The 15,155-nt window shown below is 43.7% G+C and overlaps 1 protein-coding gene across 1 annotated transcript in view; it reads left to right on the forward strand.

Annotated features, from left to right (window-relative positions):
- GABRR2 (gamma-aminobutyric acid type A receptor subunit rho2) overlaps window positions 1–14,876 on the forward strand; it is a 633,724-nt gene extending 618,848 nt beyond the window's left edge. Inside the window, exon 9 of the mRNA XM_069606506.1 lies at window positions 12,682–14,876. Coding sequence (XP_069462607.1) covers window positions 12,682–12,993 — 312 coding nt within the window. The 3' untranslated portion in view covers window positions 12,994–14,876. The remainder of the gene's footprint in view (window positions 1–12,681) is intronic.
- The last annotated feature ends 279 nt before the right edge of the window (window positions 14,877–15,155 follow it).

Genomic DNA, 15,155 nt, shown 5'->3' on the forward strand with positions numbered 1-15,155 from the left:
GGGAAATATGTTGTGACTTGCCTTTCCCTTCAACTCTGCTGTGTGCAAGGCCGGCCGTAGGATTTTCAGGGCCAAGTGCGGCAAATTAAGTGTGGGGCCCCTTAATTTGCATTTGATAACATCACAGGAAGTGACATCACAGGATGTGACATCACAAGATAACCACTACGCATGTAGGCAGCAGTGAAAACATGGTAATCGACAGGAGAATTTCAAATAACTACACTAGCAAAGTATAAAAGGTGCCCACCTTTTAAACCCAAAAAGTATAATGAAATAGTCCAAAGAAAACAAAATCCAAACATGAGACGTGAGCTTTAATTGCACTTTTATGTGCTCTTTTAGGTAAGCATCTGCATTGGAAACATTACAACCTGGTGTGAAATCCTAGTAGCAGAACCTCTTGAGCAAGCACACTTTTTTTTAATGCTGACCTCAAAAACACAAATAAGGGGTTACTTCCACCCATTGAAAAAAGGGGCTGTCACTGTCCACTCACATGTATCGACTTGTGCCCTGAAAATCAGTAGAGGGCCAGAACCAGAGAAAATATCCCCTCCAGTCTCCAGGATGACAACCTCTATTGGCACATCCTTGGTAAATATTCATGGCTCACTTGCATGCTTCGTGTATAATGTGAGGACAATGTTACATTCTACTAAAACGCTTTTTGGTTTGGTAAATATAAACATGTGGGAAAAAAGGCAAATAGCTAAAACAGTTTTGTGCAATATATTTAATTTTGCTGGAGGAAGGCCCAGATTGTAGGCAGCTAACTGCTGCTTTGCATGTGTTTTCAAAATAAAAATGTCCCTTTGCAGTTCTAAACACAACAATGGTTTCTTAAATAGGCCATCAATAGTAAATTGCACCCACTTTAAACGCAGGCACAGGGCCAAGTGCAGACGCACATGCTGCACACGCCTTGCACCGGCCCTGGCTGTGTGTGAGGTCATGAGTGCCTGATCCGTAATGTTGAGTGAGTGTTCCCCTGGGGGTGTTCTGGGAATGATAGTTGAAAGAGAATCTGGCTGAGAGAGAGGGTGCTGGTGGATGTGTCCTCTTATCACGCCAGGAGCAGTCAGGCTAAGAAAAGCCTGTCTGGGCTGCAAGGCAGCCAAGTGGACGTGGACTTACAGCCAGCGTTTGCGGACACAGGCCTAACAGGTTTGCAAGGGGCTGACGAGCGCAGTGCCAGCGAGCCAAATTGAAGTTCCAGCCTTCAGATGCGCCTGACTGTGGTGTGCCTGGCTGTGAAGAGAGGTGGTACTGATCACTGGAAGTGTTGATGAGGCGACAAGGTTTGCTGTCGGTGAGTGCTGACTTCTGAGCTCTGTGCTGTCCGAGCAGTCTTGAGAGCAGGAATCAGCAAGAGCGATCAGCAAGAGCACTGGCCGCGTCCGTGGAGCAGCGTGGTATGTCGGTGCTGCTCTCCTAGCAGCAGACATGCTGGAATAGATTGATGATTGATCAGAAGGGCGCTGGTGCCACATGTAGCCCTCTGAGTGAGCGTATGCTGAGCTCCGTGTTGCCTAGTGTCAAGAACATTTGTGGTGGCGCAATGCAACATTTTTCTTTTTGGTGCTCTAAAGCAACTGTCCTAGTAGTTAGGCAATGTGGGGTTTCTTCACGAAAGACGAATAGGGATACTGAAGAGGAAAGTTCTCTGGTACGTGTTCTTACATGCCCTATCGTGGGCAGGATTCCAGAGCGAAGAACTTGTAGCATCAAACACTGATGAGTTTGGTTCGTAATGGGAACCAAGCATTTGCTATGGAAACTTTAAGGTACCGTGGGGTCCAGTGATTGCTATCGCAAGGGAGTGTGCAGTACTGCGTGGCATAGCAGAGTACTTCTCAGCAATCTCTGTGACAACCCAATATACTCCAAGTTTGTACAATCATGTATGTTCTCATCTTTTACAATCTTGTTCTATTCTGAGTTTACACATCCTAGAATAAAACAACTTTTAGAACTCTAGTATATTTGGATGTTTACATTCCCAGAATACCATATTCTGAGTTTGACAACCCCAGTATGTGTAGTTTGCAATATTACAGTATATTTCAAGTTTCACAACTCCAGTATCAATAAATCAATCGATCATTTATTTCACAGAGAATAATTTCCTTGACAGAGCATCATTACATACCACGAAAAACACAAACATTTAATAACACAGCCATGATATAAATATGAATATACAATTTAGTACATTAAAGATCTAAAAACTAGTCAAAACCCACTAAACTGCCTGTGCTCCCTCAACCCCCACCTTGCCAGACTGTAGTCTTCTGAGCCCATGCCCCTCTACTCTTTCATACAGATACGAATCTGACCCCTTTTGAATGACCAGATGGAACCCCCCCACCCAGAGCCTTAATCCTATGTGCCCATATATTCTCTCGAAACCTAAATACATGTCCACCAGAGTCATGAGATAGCAGGCAGATCAAAGACCCACAGGGTGGGCATCTGGTGCGGTAGGGCACTGTGTTTTATGGCCTCCTGAGTAGAAGGGTTAGAATGTCCATCTGTTTGCTCAGGAACCTATCGACATTAATGTCAAATACTATATGGTTACCATTTGTCTTATGTCATAAATTCCAATTGTTTTAGATTAGATAGAGAGGGAATGAGAGCACCATCGCCCTGACCTTCATAGCAGAGATGAGCCCAGCTGACCCACGTGCCACTGGACAGACACCCGAGCAGCAATCAATCCAGAGCCACTGGTCACTATAGACCCATATGGTATCAGTTAATTCCTCCAATTGTGTTACAGAAATGTGTACCTATACTTTGTCGTCACCAGTGATGCTTTCTAACTTTATTATGTGCTGCTCGTCTATTGTTTGGCAGAGCGCTCTCAGGGCAGCAGAGTTCATTGCGTGCACCATTTACTTATATAAACTTATTTCCACTTGCACTCCATCTCTCAGTCTCATTCCCTAACGGGGTGTGTCCATGAATTAGTCCATGGAATGATGCGTGTCTCAGGTAGTAGCCTTCCCTACCTAATGTGTTCCCCTAATAGCAGTAAATTGATTTCCAAACTGCAGATAAACCATTTCAAATGGATCGACAGGACTGAAGGAATGGCCTGAACTCTTCTAATATCCTGATTAAAATATGGTTAACCCGATGATTCCGGTATGGACTACAGGTGTTTACTTAGTGTCCATTTTTTGACCATGCTTCAGGATGGCTCACAATTTTGAATGTTGACCTTAAAGAGAGTCAAGCATTTGCAACATATTTGTTGGCCGTGTTTAACTAAACACCTTAGTTTCCTTGCTTTTCGTCTACTATGGTTATACAGCTGTATACTTTTGATGCAAAGTGACAGCATAGTTTGATAAATTGCTTGTTGACTTGAACAGTTTATATTCTTGGTGGAACCCACCATCTCAGAAAGGTGTCTGGTTCAGAAGACCTTGCTTTGCACCTAGTTCTCCCAACATTATCACTTCGCATATTGTTAATTTCGAAGCATGATGGTCTTAACCATTTGATTCTCACCCGATTAAAGATTGTCTCCCTTCCACTTCTAAATTTCTATCTGAAATCTAGTGCCTTTACTAAGCGTGGGACCCTAGGGCACAGCACACATACATTTCTGTAAATTCTATGGTTTTCATTTATCCTCTTGGGATTATGATGACTCTGCATGTTTAGTCAATTGTAGATAGTTTTTTTTAAAAAAAATAACGTGTTCCTCATAAACTATAGTATCAGGACTCAAAAATGTGTACGTACCACTGGTGTGTGATGATGTACTCATGGTGAGTGAGAAATGGGGTGCTATGTACATGTGGAGCATTGAGGAGTTGAGTGACGTTTTGTGCCTGGCTAATAGCCTGCAATTTGAAATTGTTTGCCCTGATAGTATAATCCATAGGATTTGAATTTCTAAGAGCAATATGGTTAGGTTGTGATGTTTTGTTATCATGGATTGGTACGTGTTCTACCACCAAGCTGTTCCCTACATGAACTACGTATAACAAATAGCCTCTTATTACACTGGATGTCTTCCATATCTGTTATCGTGTTAATTTTAGAAGGGATGTGGCTTGACTGTTATCAGAAAACAAAGAGGCACATATGTTTAAAAAAGTTTGATTAAAAATCTTTTTCAAAGTTATAAGTTTAGTTGAGTAAAAATCAGCAAAAGTAAATCTATCTAAATTTATAAAAGTGAAAATGTGTGGGTTTGTTTGCTGCATGGCAAAGCGTTTTTCCTTATACAATCCACACCGTTCCACCAATCTACACCACATTTAGCATAGTTACCTTTTAGGACCCTTTGGACATTACTGGCTACATGACATATGGACACTCTACACTTTTCCCCTGATTTCAGCAAAACTCTAAATTTGCATGTGGCTTTATGACTTGGCAAAGCAGTTTTCGATATACAATTCCACACCGTTTCACCAATCTGCACCAATTTCTGCATAGTTACCTGTTAGGACCCTTCGGACAATACTTGCTACTTGACATTTGTACACCCCAACACGTTCTCCAGATTTCAGTCAAAATTAGTTTGTGGGTTTGTGGCTTGGCAAAGCATTGTTCCTTATACAATTCCACACAGTTGCACCAATCTGCACCAGATTTCGCATAGTCACCTGTTAGGACCCTCTGCACATTACTGGCTACATAACGTTTGGACACCCCACCCATTTCCCCAGATTTCAGCACCTTTACACATGAGACGGTTGCATGAAATCAGCGAAACATCAATGTGGCCGTAGAAGGACCGGTCCTCAAACCTAGAATGCACGGTTTCTGGGACATTTGCACTGCAATGCACCACAACGAACTGAACCATGCCAGGGTGAGGAAACAGGTGGGGAGAAAGCACAGTAGGCCTCAGTATGCAGCAGCACACCAACTCTCGTCTCCCCTCAACGTCTGCTCCGGGGTATGTCAGCCAGCCACACACGCCCATTCTCAGTGCAGTTTACCTCTGAGTTCAAAGCACATCAAGCGATAAGCGAATCGGAACAGCGACCTACAGGATCATTGATTGTCAACAATTGATGAGAGTGTTGTGATCTCTGTCCACAGAACCCGTTCGTAGAACGGGTACTTTTTGGTAGTATATATATTCATATATGCAAGGAAAAACTTTAGTTAAAGTGCAGTCAAAGGGACTAAACATAACGCAACAAATCCCTTGAAATTCAAAACATTGGGAAACTCAGGACTGGCTTAATTTGGCACGTTCCCATTGATCTCCCCCACAATGCCATATCCCCCATATTTTGAATCCCTTCTATTAAAATATATATAAGTACTCTTGGACTTTGGAACGGGAACACGCTGAGTAAACCTGGTCCTGAGTTTCCCAATGCGCTGAATTTTAAGGGTTTTGTTGGGTTATGTTTAGTCATCTTTGCTGCACTTTAACCTTTAACAAACGGTTTTTTCTTGCATTTCAAGGGTTTTGTTATACCATTGTTTTTTCAGCGCCACTGGCATTGGGCTTTGGCCATGCCCACTGTATATTTTTCAGCACCATTGCCCATGGCCAGTGGCCATGACCCTGGCCATTCTCACTGTATTTCTTTGGTGCCACTGGCCACAGCCTTCAGTCGTGCCCACTGTATATTGAAATCAGTAACGGGCCACTAGCCTCCACCATGGCCACGGTCCTCAGGCATAGCCACTGTATTTTTTAAAACACTAACTGGCTACTAGTCATGGCCTTCTCCCATGGCCAGGGGCCAGAGCCTTCAGGTGTGCCCACTGTAGTTTTTAAGCACTCCCTAGCCATTAGCCATGCTCTTCACCCTTGCCCACGTGGCCACTGTTTTTTTAAATCACTCCTTGGCCACTAGCCCTGGCCATCCGCCATGCCCACTTTCTATTTTTTCACACTAATAGGCCACTGGCCACGGCCTTTGGCCTTAGGAAGCAGCCACAGCCTTCGGCCGTGCCTATTGTATATTTTACAACACTACCAGGCCTTCAGGCTTTTAAAATGCAACCAAGCCACTGGCCATGGCCTTCAGCTATGGACAGTGATTATTCTCCCCCTACCTCAATGTAGCTGTATAAATAGCCTTTTTTTGGTTGCCTTTTTCTCCCAATACCAATGTACTACATGTAGCTGCAATTATCTGTAGTTTGAGTATAGCCGCGATTATTGGGATTATTGGAAAAAACAGCAAAAAATAAATGTTCCCCTGGACCCCACTCACTCACCAAGTGCCCCTCTGCTCATGGCCAGGTCCCACCACTGCCCCCAACTCCCATTTGCCTCCCCACCCCTCTCCCATACCGCCACAAGCACTTGTTCTTCTGTGTGACGCACTTTCATTTCCCAATCTCGTTTTCTCCGGTAACCGCAATTATCAGACCGAATAACCGTGGATACAGTGACATGTTAGTGCTGCAAACTCAGTCCCCAGATCACCTCCAACTCCCATATTTCACATGGTGCCTCCATTTTGACATGATAAGTATGTCCGTGGCTTATTGATTATCCAATTTCCACCAGAACAGGCACAATGGTGGAGTCTCATCTGTTTTCTACCAGTGAATAATAGAAATTCTGGATGCAAGGTAAATTTGAGTATTTGTCAATGGTGGATCGCAGCTGACCCGCACACATCTGCCATCATACACCACTAGCAGACACTCCGCACAACACCTCTGCCATAAGAATGCAGCTTCCATTCATGCCAAAACTTTGATAAGTAACTGCACACCTAATGTCTCTCTCGCTCTCACATACCCTCTCTAGACTACCTATCACCACGCATTCACATGCCAGCTCGACATGGGTGGATAGCAGGGACTTGGCCATCCCTCATCTCATCGTATTGGCCAACATGCACATGCATACTAGCCCCTCCTCAAATTCTTCCCATAGCTGGACTCCGGTCCCCCAAGGGCATTCAACCTACATCACGTTATGACCATACTAATGGTGAAAGGTTATCTACAAAGGACGCATTGCATTACATACATTATATTATTTTGAAAAAGTAGGGAAGTATTACCTACAGCCGTAGGAGCTGAAGAGAGGGCAATCATTGGTTAAGAGAGTATTGGCGATCCCACCGGAAGTGATCCAGACCAATGATCAATGACCAGAGGCACAGAGCCAGACATCTGCAAAGGACGAGAAGAGACCCCTAGCAAGAAATGGTTGTGGACCATGGTGGGCCTTGAAGAAGGTCTACATATGAAGCCCCAAGACCTTGGAGAGAAGAACAAGTGATGGATTGAAGGTCAGAAGACCAGGAGGACAGTGAGCAAGGCTGAAGAAAGCAGTCAGGGAAGCCCAGTAGCCGCAGGTAGAGCAGTCAGTTTAGACATCACTTTTTAGTTTGTTTGCTGTACCTGTTGCAGGGTCTGCATGCATGGCCTAGGGGGAATGCTAGGTGAAGGACACAACAGTGTCCACATTAGATGGCCCCCTCAAGGTGGCCCACAAAGTGCTATTCAACTTATAAAGCAGCAGCGCAGAAGTATAATTAAAATAGTTTGCTTGGGTGCGCCTCTTAGGATAAAGGGCTTTAAGAACTCGATATAGGATGGGTCGAAGCAGCTGCAGGAGTTTGAGGCAAGATTGTCACGAAAGAGATGGAAAACAACCAGCAGGATCACATTCGAGCCAGGCAGCAGGAACTCCCACTTCAGGTCCGGTAATTGCCATTGGGCCAGGAGGCTTCAGGGAAACAACAGAAACTGCAGGCACAGATTGTCCAATGATTCCCACTGGAAGGAAGACAAAGAAAAGCTTGAAGCAAGATTCCACAGTCCGGTAAAGTTGAGTTTCACCATCAGGAGAATCAAGAGAGCCGCAGTACAGGCTCGGAGATCATCAGGAATATCCAATATCTACAGTAGGCTCCAAGTAAGGTTCCAAGTAAGAAATCGCTCAAGTGGCATGGGGCCTACATAGATATTCACATGCAAGGGTGGGTGATTGGCCCTCCCCAGCAATCCAATCTGAATTGGCCAGCCAAACTCAGCCTTTTTGGGCACACACAAACGAATGTGGATTGAATTGTGTAAGAGCAGTGGCGTAGCCAGGATTGTCTAACAAATGGGGCCTGAAGCTAATGCAGTTGGGCCCACCACAGTGATTACCACCTGTAAATGCCCACACAGTGATGCTGAGTGGGCATTTACAGATTGTGGGTGGGCCTTGCCCGCTCAGGCCCTACCCTGTCTGCGCCTCTGTGTAAGAGAGTCTGATCCAGCCTAAACTGCAATCCTTACTAATACAATAGGCTTGGTGGGCTCTGAAAAGAGACATGTTTTGCAACCCTCATGCCATCAACACAGAAATGATAAAAATAAAAACAACAAAGCAGGGGATTTGGACTTCTAAAATAGTCTTGGTAGTTCCACATTGCTCTTGTTTAGGGGAACATCTCTGCAATCATTATAAAAAGCCTACAGAGTGGTGTAGCGAAACGTAAATGAAATACCTACCACCAATCTACTCCCCAACAGACTTTATGGATCAAAAAACACATCCAATGACAAATGGAGTGCTTTGCAAGCACCTCTGTCCAATTGGCCATGTGAGCTATTAAGGGCAGCATACCATAAAGGAGTTGCAGCTGCAGGGAGACTTCTGTCAAAGTCTCTTTGAGACCAGAAATAAAGTTTAGAAACCAAAATTCCAGAAACAGTTTAGGTGACTACTTAAATTTCCAGAAGGAATACCAAAAATGGAACTCTGACATAACAATATCACATCACCTCAGCCCCTCCACTGAACCAGTCAACAACTGTTTTGCTATCATTATGAAATCATGCACAACCAGTGGTTTTCAGTTTCGTTCAGTGAAGCGCTCAGTGCATAGTAGCGGAACGTCATCGATATCAGAGAAAAAGCCAGGGGGGAAATTCGGGAGTGCTCCATGAGTAAAACCAGATAGCAGCGGAGGGAGCGTATAGGGGGGATAAACCTTCATTCTCATAAGTATGACAGCGCCATTCAAGACAGAAAGAGGAAGCTGCGAGAAGAATTGTGATATATTGCAAAAACTGTGACCTTCTCGGCTTCTCATAGTGAAGAGACCAAAGCTGCTAAAATAAGATACCTAAAATGGCTAAAAAGCCATAAATACTCCAAAGAATGTAATTTATGGAGAGAACTAGTAAACTCTTCATTAACAAATGATATAATAACATTTTGGTGTATAGTTTATGCAAAAGAGCATAGTGGGGAGGTACTTCATGTCGTGCCAGAACAGGTCTGGATAGGCCATATCACTAAGGTTCTGGGCAGAGGGCTGCCAGCTAATGAAGGGTGGAAGGCACCTGCAGCCAACTGGTCATACGGCCTGGAATCTAATGACATCTTGGGGCTGATTGGGAACAGCAAGACCTCTAGAGCGCATGGCCCTGATGGGATATGCAGTTCCCTTGTAAAATCTGAACAGGTTTTATGGTCCTTGGCAGTATACCACCTGTTTAAATGCATAGAGAAGCTAAAGACGATACCTAGCTGTGGCGGGACAGTATAATTGTGCCTATACTAAAAAAGGGAAGACATGCAGATCCCAATAATTATCACCTCCTCGCAATGCTAGATGTGCCGGCAAAAATATTTGCGTGGACACTATTGAAAGATCTTGAGGCGTGGACGAACGAGGCCAATATTATTCCCCTAAACCAAACTGGTTTCCGAAAAAATTTGAGTATGTATATCAACATCCTTGCCTTAACCACCATAATACAGCAGGCAGAATTCAGGAAACTCCCGGGGTATGCAGCGTTCATAGATTTTAGCGCCGCATTTGACACAGTGGACCACATCAGGTTGTGGCGTAAACGTGAAAGTAACCACATACCACCAGGGTTATTAAAAATGCTCACCCTATTATATTCTCAAACTAGGGTCAAAATTAGGTTGAATAACCATGGCAGCACTACTTCGCGGATATCCACATCCAAGGGTCTGAAACAGGGATGTACTCTTGCACTAATGTGCTTTAATCTATATTTGGCAGACCTGGGCGAGGCCTTGAGGAATCCATCCACTATCCCTCCCAAATTAGGATCAGTACCGATCCAATGGCTGGGATATGAGGACGACCTGGTAATTTTAGACCTGACAAGACACCGGGTGGTCTGCAAGCCACACTGAACAAATTAGCGGTGTATGCGGAGCAAAGCTCCCTGGTGATAAACATCACAAAAACTAAAATCATGATATTTGACTCAGGGAGAAGGAAAAGAAAAACACGAACCTGGGAGGTTAATGGTAAACCGCTGAATGTGGGTCACTCCTACAAATATCTAGGAATGCACCAGAACAGTAGACTAAGCAGCAGTGTCAATTTTGCAGAGGTCAGTTTTAGAATTAACGCCACCTTAGGGGGACTATGCTCTTTTGCGCAGAAGGGTGGGGGGTAGTCGATTGGTACACTGATTCAATTGTAACAGTCCAAGATTACATCATTGGTACTTTATGGCGCCGAAGTCTGGGCGCCTTCCATGCTGGTAGAGCTGGGCAAACTGGAAAGACACCTACTAAAAAGTCTACTGCAGCTACCTAGGTGCACGGCGATTGAGATGATCCACCTAGAATTCAACACCCCCCTTACTATCTAGGGTATTAATGTGCTGTCTAACTACTCTGTAGAAACTTAACAGCGCACCAGCAGATACTCTATTGGCTCTGACGGTCGACCCCTTTCCTCACGTCCAACCGTGATGAAAAGCAGCATAGTGGGAGCAATTTACAACTTGGCTAAGAAGTGGTTAATGCGGGCACCGGAGCATACACTAAATATGCCTCTTCCTCTATTTGAAAAAAACATGAGGAGTACACCTGCAAGGCATGACCTGGCTCAAGCCATGGTTAACCTGTACACAAAACACACTGCTAAAGAATTTGTGCTGTACATTTCCATCAGCTTTGTAGAACAAATTCGTTGGTATCTTCTTAATATGGGAATATTTGAGCTAAAAGTCAACACGGCTAAAACCGGGGAGATTGAGGGTGCCTGGCATTGGTCTTCTAGAGCTAAAAGGGACTGTCAACTATGTGGGACACATGATCTCGAAACAGTCAGACACCTGCTATGGGAGTGCAGTTCTCTGAATAAATGAAGGGTGGAAGCAAGGCGAGCAGCTGGGATGGTGGATGACACATCGGGAAATACACTGTGGAGTGAATTTATGAGTGGCAGTAACCACACTTGTATCATTTATCTTACCTTGCTATGGAGAAAAGTAGAGGACATGTTTTAACTTTTAATGTGATAGTCTCATTGCTTTACATGGAAGTGTATATGGAAACGTCAGATGTTTTCTAATGTGTAAAGTTGAATAAACTGTATCACAAATAAAAAATGTCAAAATATATATATCAGAGCAAGGTTATAGAATATGTGTACTTAGGTTCCAGCCTTCAATTATCAGTGAACCCTGGATTAATTACATTGAAAATGGTCCCAAAAGACATTGGGGGTCAGTACAAGTTTGGAGGTAGCCATGCCACTATTCCTCATTCAAGGAACCCGAACCCGGTACATCCCCATTCCCATTCGAGCCCCCAAAGGGCTCAATGGGAATGGGGAGGGTGCTAATAACGGGCCCGTTAATAACGGGCCCGTTGTTAGCACCCTGGTCTGCTCGCGAGAACCGCTAAAGACACCTGGTTTTACCAGGCGGCCTTAGCGGGTCCCACGAGCAGAACTCTTAATTAGGCGGTAAGGGGTTGACGGATCCGACATCTTTACCGGTGCTGTTAACCCCTTACCGCCTAACTCGTAATGACCCCCATTGTGTGCTTTGAGCACCTGTTTGTACGACCATGTTCAAGCTACACTGTAATACACTATACAGAGACTAAGAAAAATCATCTCTTTAATGTAAGGACCTGTAACAGGAGTCTGTCACAACCAAAGAATTAACTGCAGGTGGTCTGCTAAGAGCCTCCAAACCATGCACCTGTCCAATCTTTATCACAGAGGTTGGACTCTTTTCTTCATTTTCAGGCTCTTCTAGTAAATAGTTTCTTGTCTGCCAGGATTCCCATGTGCATGGTACAAGGTCTACCTCTGTGTGCATTTGATGTTTCTATTTAACATTCATATGTGTCTCACCATTCCCCTTGGGAAAGTTATTCAGTGATGGCTTTCACCAGAGCACCCTCTGATGGCAGAGTGGGGGAGCAAGCTGAAGACCCTCCACAGCTGCCTCTGATCCTTAAGCCTCTGCTTCCCCACTCTCCCAGGATCTCATATTTCACGAGGTGACCTCTAATGCCTGGCTCAGTCCCAAAATCTTGATTCACTCAAAAATTGCAATTCATGACTGCGTCACGATGATGCAGTCATTTTTCTCCACTTAATTATTTGTTTTAAACATGTATCTAATAAAAGTAATCGGTATTTTATGCAGGTCATGCAGACCAGCTGTTGCTAATTGCACATGTCAAACTGCAGTGTTAAAGAAATGTCACAGTGTTAATCACAATTGTTGGAGAGTTCTACTGTGGCAAATCAAAATCATTTCAAATTTAAAAGTCTCACTGTTGTTCAATCCGCACTCCAGAAGACAAGGACATGATTACATCTGGGTTGAGGCGCTACAGAAATAATAATAATAATAATAATAATGATCTCTATTTGATATGTTTTGCTTCAGCCATATTGTGCCCCTTTTCAGTCCCTTTGTCCTTTCTTCTGTTCCTAGTATCCCTGCACGTGTGGATTACCTCATACCAAGACTATGATGCTGGATGGCAATTACAGTGAGTCTGATGCCAACAGCCTGGCTGGCTACACCCGCAACCAGATCGTGAGTGACGACGTGGATAGACAAGACAAGATAGTGGTGCACATGGGCGTGACCAATGACTCCAGCTCGGCCAGGAAGAGGAGACTCAAAGGCCCCATGGGTTTGCGAATCATCCAGAACACTCATGCGATTGATAAGTACTCTAGATTAATTTTCCCTGCGTCGTATATATTTTTCAATTTGATTTACTGGTGTGTTTTTTGCTAGAACTCGCAACGAAAAGACATCAATCAGTCGGGGCAGTTTTCCAAATCCTGCAACATTTTATGGATATTTTTGATAGTGTGATGGCAACGGAGTCTCATCTGTAGAACCGCAAAACGCAGGCAAGACTTCATGATCTGGCTCTTCTTGACGGTTTCCATTCAGGCCACCGTCGCCGACTCTACATTGCCCTTACAGAAGGCTCTGATCTTCAGGGTCTTGCCTGGTATGGCATGGGATTCATTCATCAAGCTTTCCAGAAGCCCTACACTACTACTACAGTACTTCAAGAACGCATTGTTCGGATGACAGGTGCATTGGCACTGAGACTACCTTCAGGGCACTTACAAGCCCCCCCAGTGATGCAGAACTCATCTAAGGGGGACTTGTGGGTTATAGACGATGTGAAGCGGAGTTGCCAATTTGTCTTTGTTCTCAACCTTATGAAAGGGGCACACACAACCTTCAATACAATGCCTGTAGGAGCACTCTATATCACCTCACAGGACTTAGCATGAATGCTAATTTAACATCTCAGGGAAAGTTAACTCAGAGTATTTTAAAAATATAAACATGAGTCTTTGGGCATACACTATTTTATGTAGTCAAATTTCTGGGGTTTGCACACCAGTATCCCTCTGGTATGGCTGAACGCAAGCAGCACTGGTGGGATGTGCTTTGCCACACAGGACGCAACCTGTAGGGCTGCCACCCGCTTCTACATGCATCCAGCATATCACAATAAATACCCCTGCACATTGGCTCACTCACTGCCATGTCTTCTCCTAGCAGGCCTACCACATGCGCAGTGCAAATGTTGTTGGTAAAAGTGCATAGTTTGGATTCTGGAGGATTTTGTGTTTCTGTCCGCACAAAGAGGAGTTTTAATGAAGCAACCGATTAGTAGATTTGACCCAATAAGTGTAGCAATACGTATAGTAAAATGCTGGTAATGATAACTCAGACGCCTAGTGTATGTAATGTATATATGTATATATTACATTAAAATGATAACTAATTGACATTTTACGATTGAAAAGCCTTTATTGTCACAAATGATTTCACGCATCCCTAAACAAAGAACTATATATTGTCCTTATAACACTTCTACATAATTGATATGAATAAGCAAGTTAGTCATGTGGATCACAGGCAGAAATAATTAGATGCATTTTTTTAAATAAGTGCTTATGTTTATGGACGAACATTTTTGTAGAGGGGTTGATTACATTTCCCTGTATGATATAAAACCTCTGTAACACTATGTATATTTCATGAGATAAATACTGTACAATAATGTTCCTAGTACCAGATCTCTCCATACCAGATCTCTCCATTTATTGTGGATAAACGTTCCTATCTGGTTTCCCCGCCAGCCAGAAAATATCACAGGAGAGTCACAATCCGGAAGTAATGTCAGGGTGACATGTAAAGTCAGATGTTTTATAAATCATTGTGAGTACCCACATTTTATTTGTTATGCATGAAAAATGTCAGTGGTCAAGTTTGTTTTAATGTGTGGATTTCGGTAGAACTACTGGGATCCGTGTTGCGGTTTTGAGTGTTTTCTGCCACAGGACACTTCTGGATACTGCGCTGGTTATGGATGCAGAATCACCACTGATGAACAGCCCACATTGGCTGAAGTGACTAAACAAGGAGCCTCCTCTACCAGCAGAAACCCCGCCTTTACGGTATTCTGGCAAAGGTAAGCACGACACACATATTTCGCGTTTGCCCCGATTACCCTGATGAAGCCACATGTACTTGTGAGCGATATCCAAAGAACATCATAGCCTGTCATTTATTCTTCTTTTCAATATGACGAAAGTGACCTTCTACAGAGCTATTTCAGATGTCCCCAGAAAAATAATTACTAAATGTAGCCAATGTATGAGATTGCTGAGAAAATTACAACAATGTGCCATTTCTTAAAGATTTCGAAAAAATGAACTTTAAAGATCTTGAGTCTATTTTCTTAGTTGTACAGTGTGATGAATATGAAAATATAAACACAATCTACATTAGTAATAGAAACTAGACACAGCCTACATCAGGCAATGCATGTTTTCACCCCTCTGCCACATTTGGTGACTAGTAAGAAGTAGATTGATGGCCACAAACCTGATCTAGAGTTAGGGGACCAGTGACGAGGAAAAAGAATC

The sequence above is a fragment of the Ambystoma mexicanum genome, chromosome 4p (genome assembly GCF_040938575.1).
Source record: "Ambystoma mexicanum isolate Mex_15411 chromosome 4p, UKY_AmexF1_1, whole genome shotgun sequence".
NCBI classification, from domain to species: Eukaryota; Metazoa; Chordata; class Amphibia; order Caudata; family Ambystomatidae; genus Ambystoma; species Ambystoma mexicanum.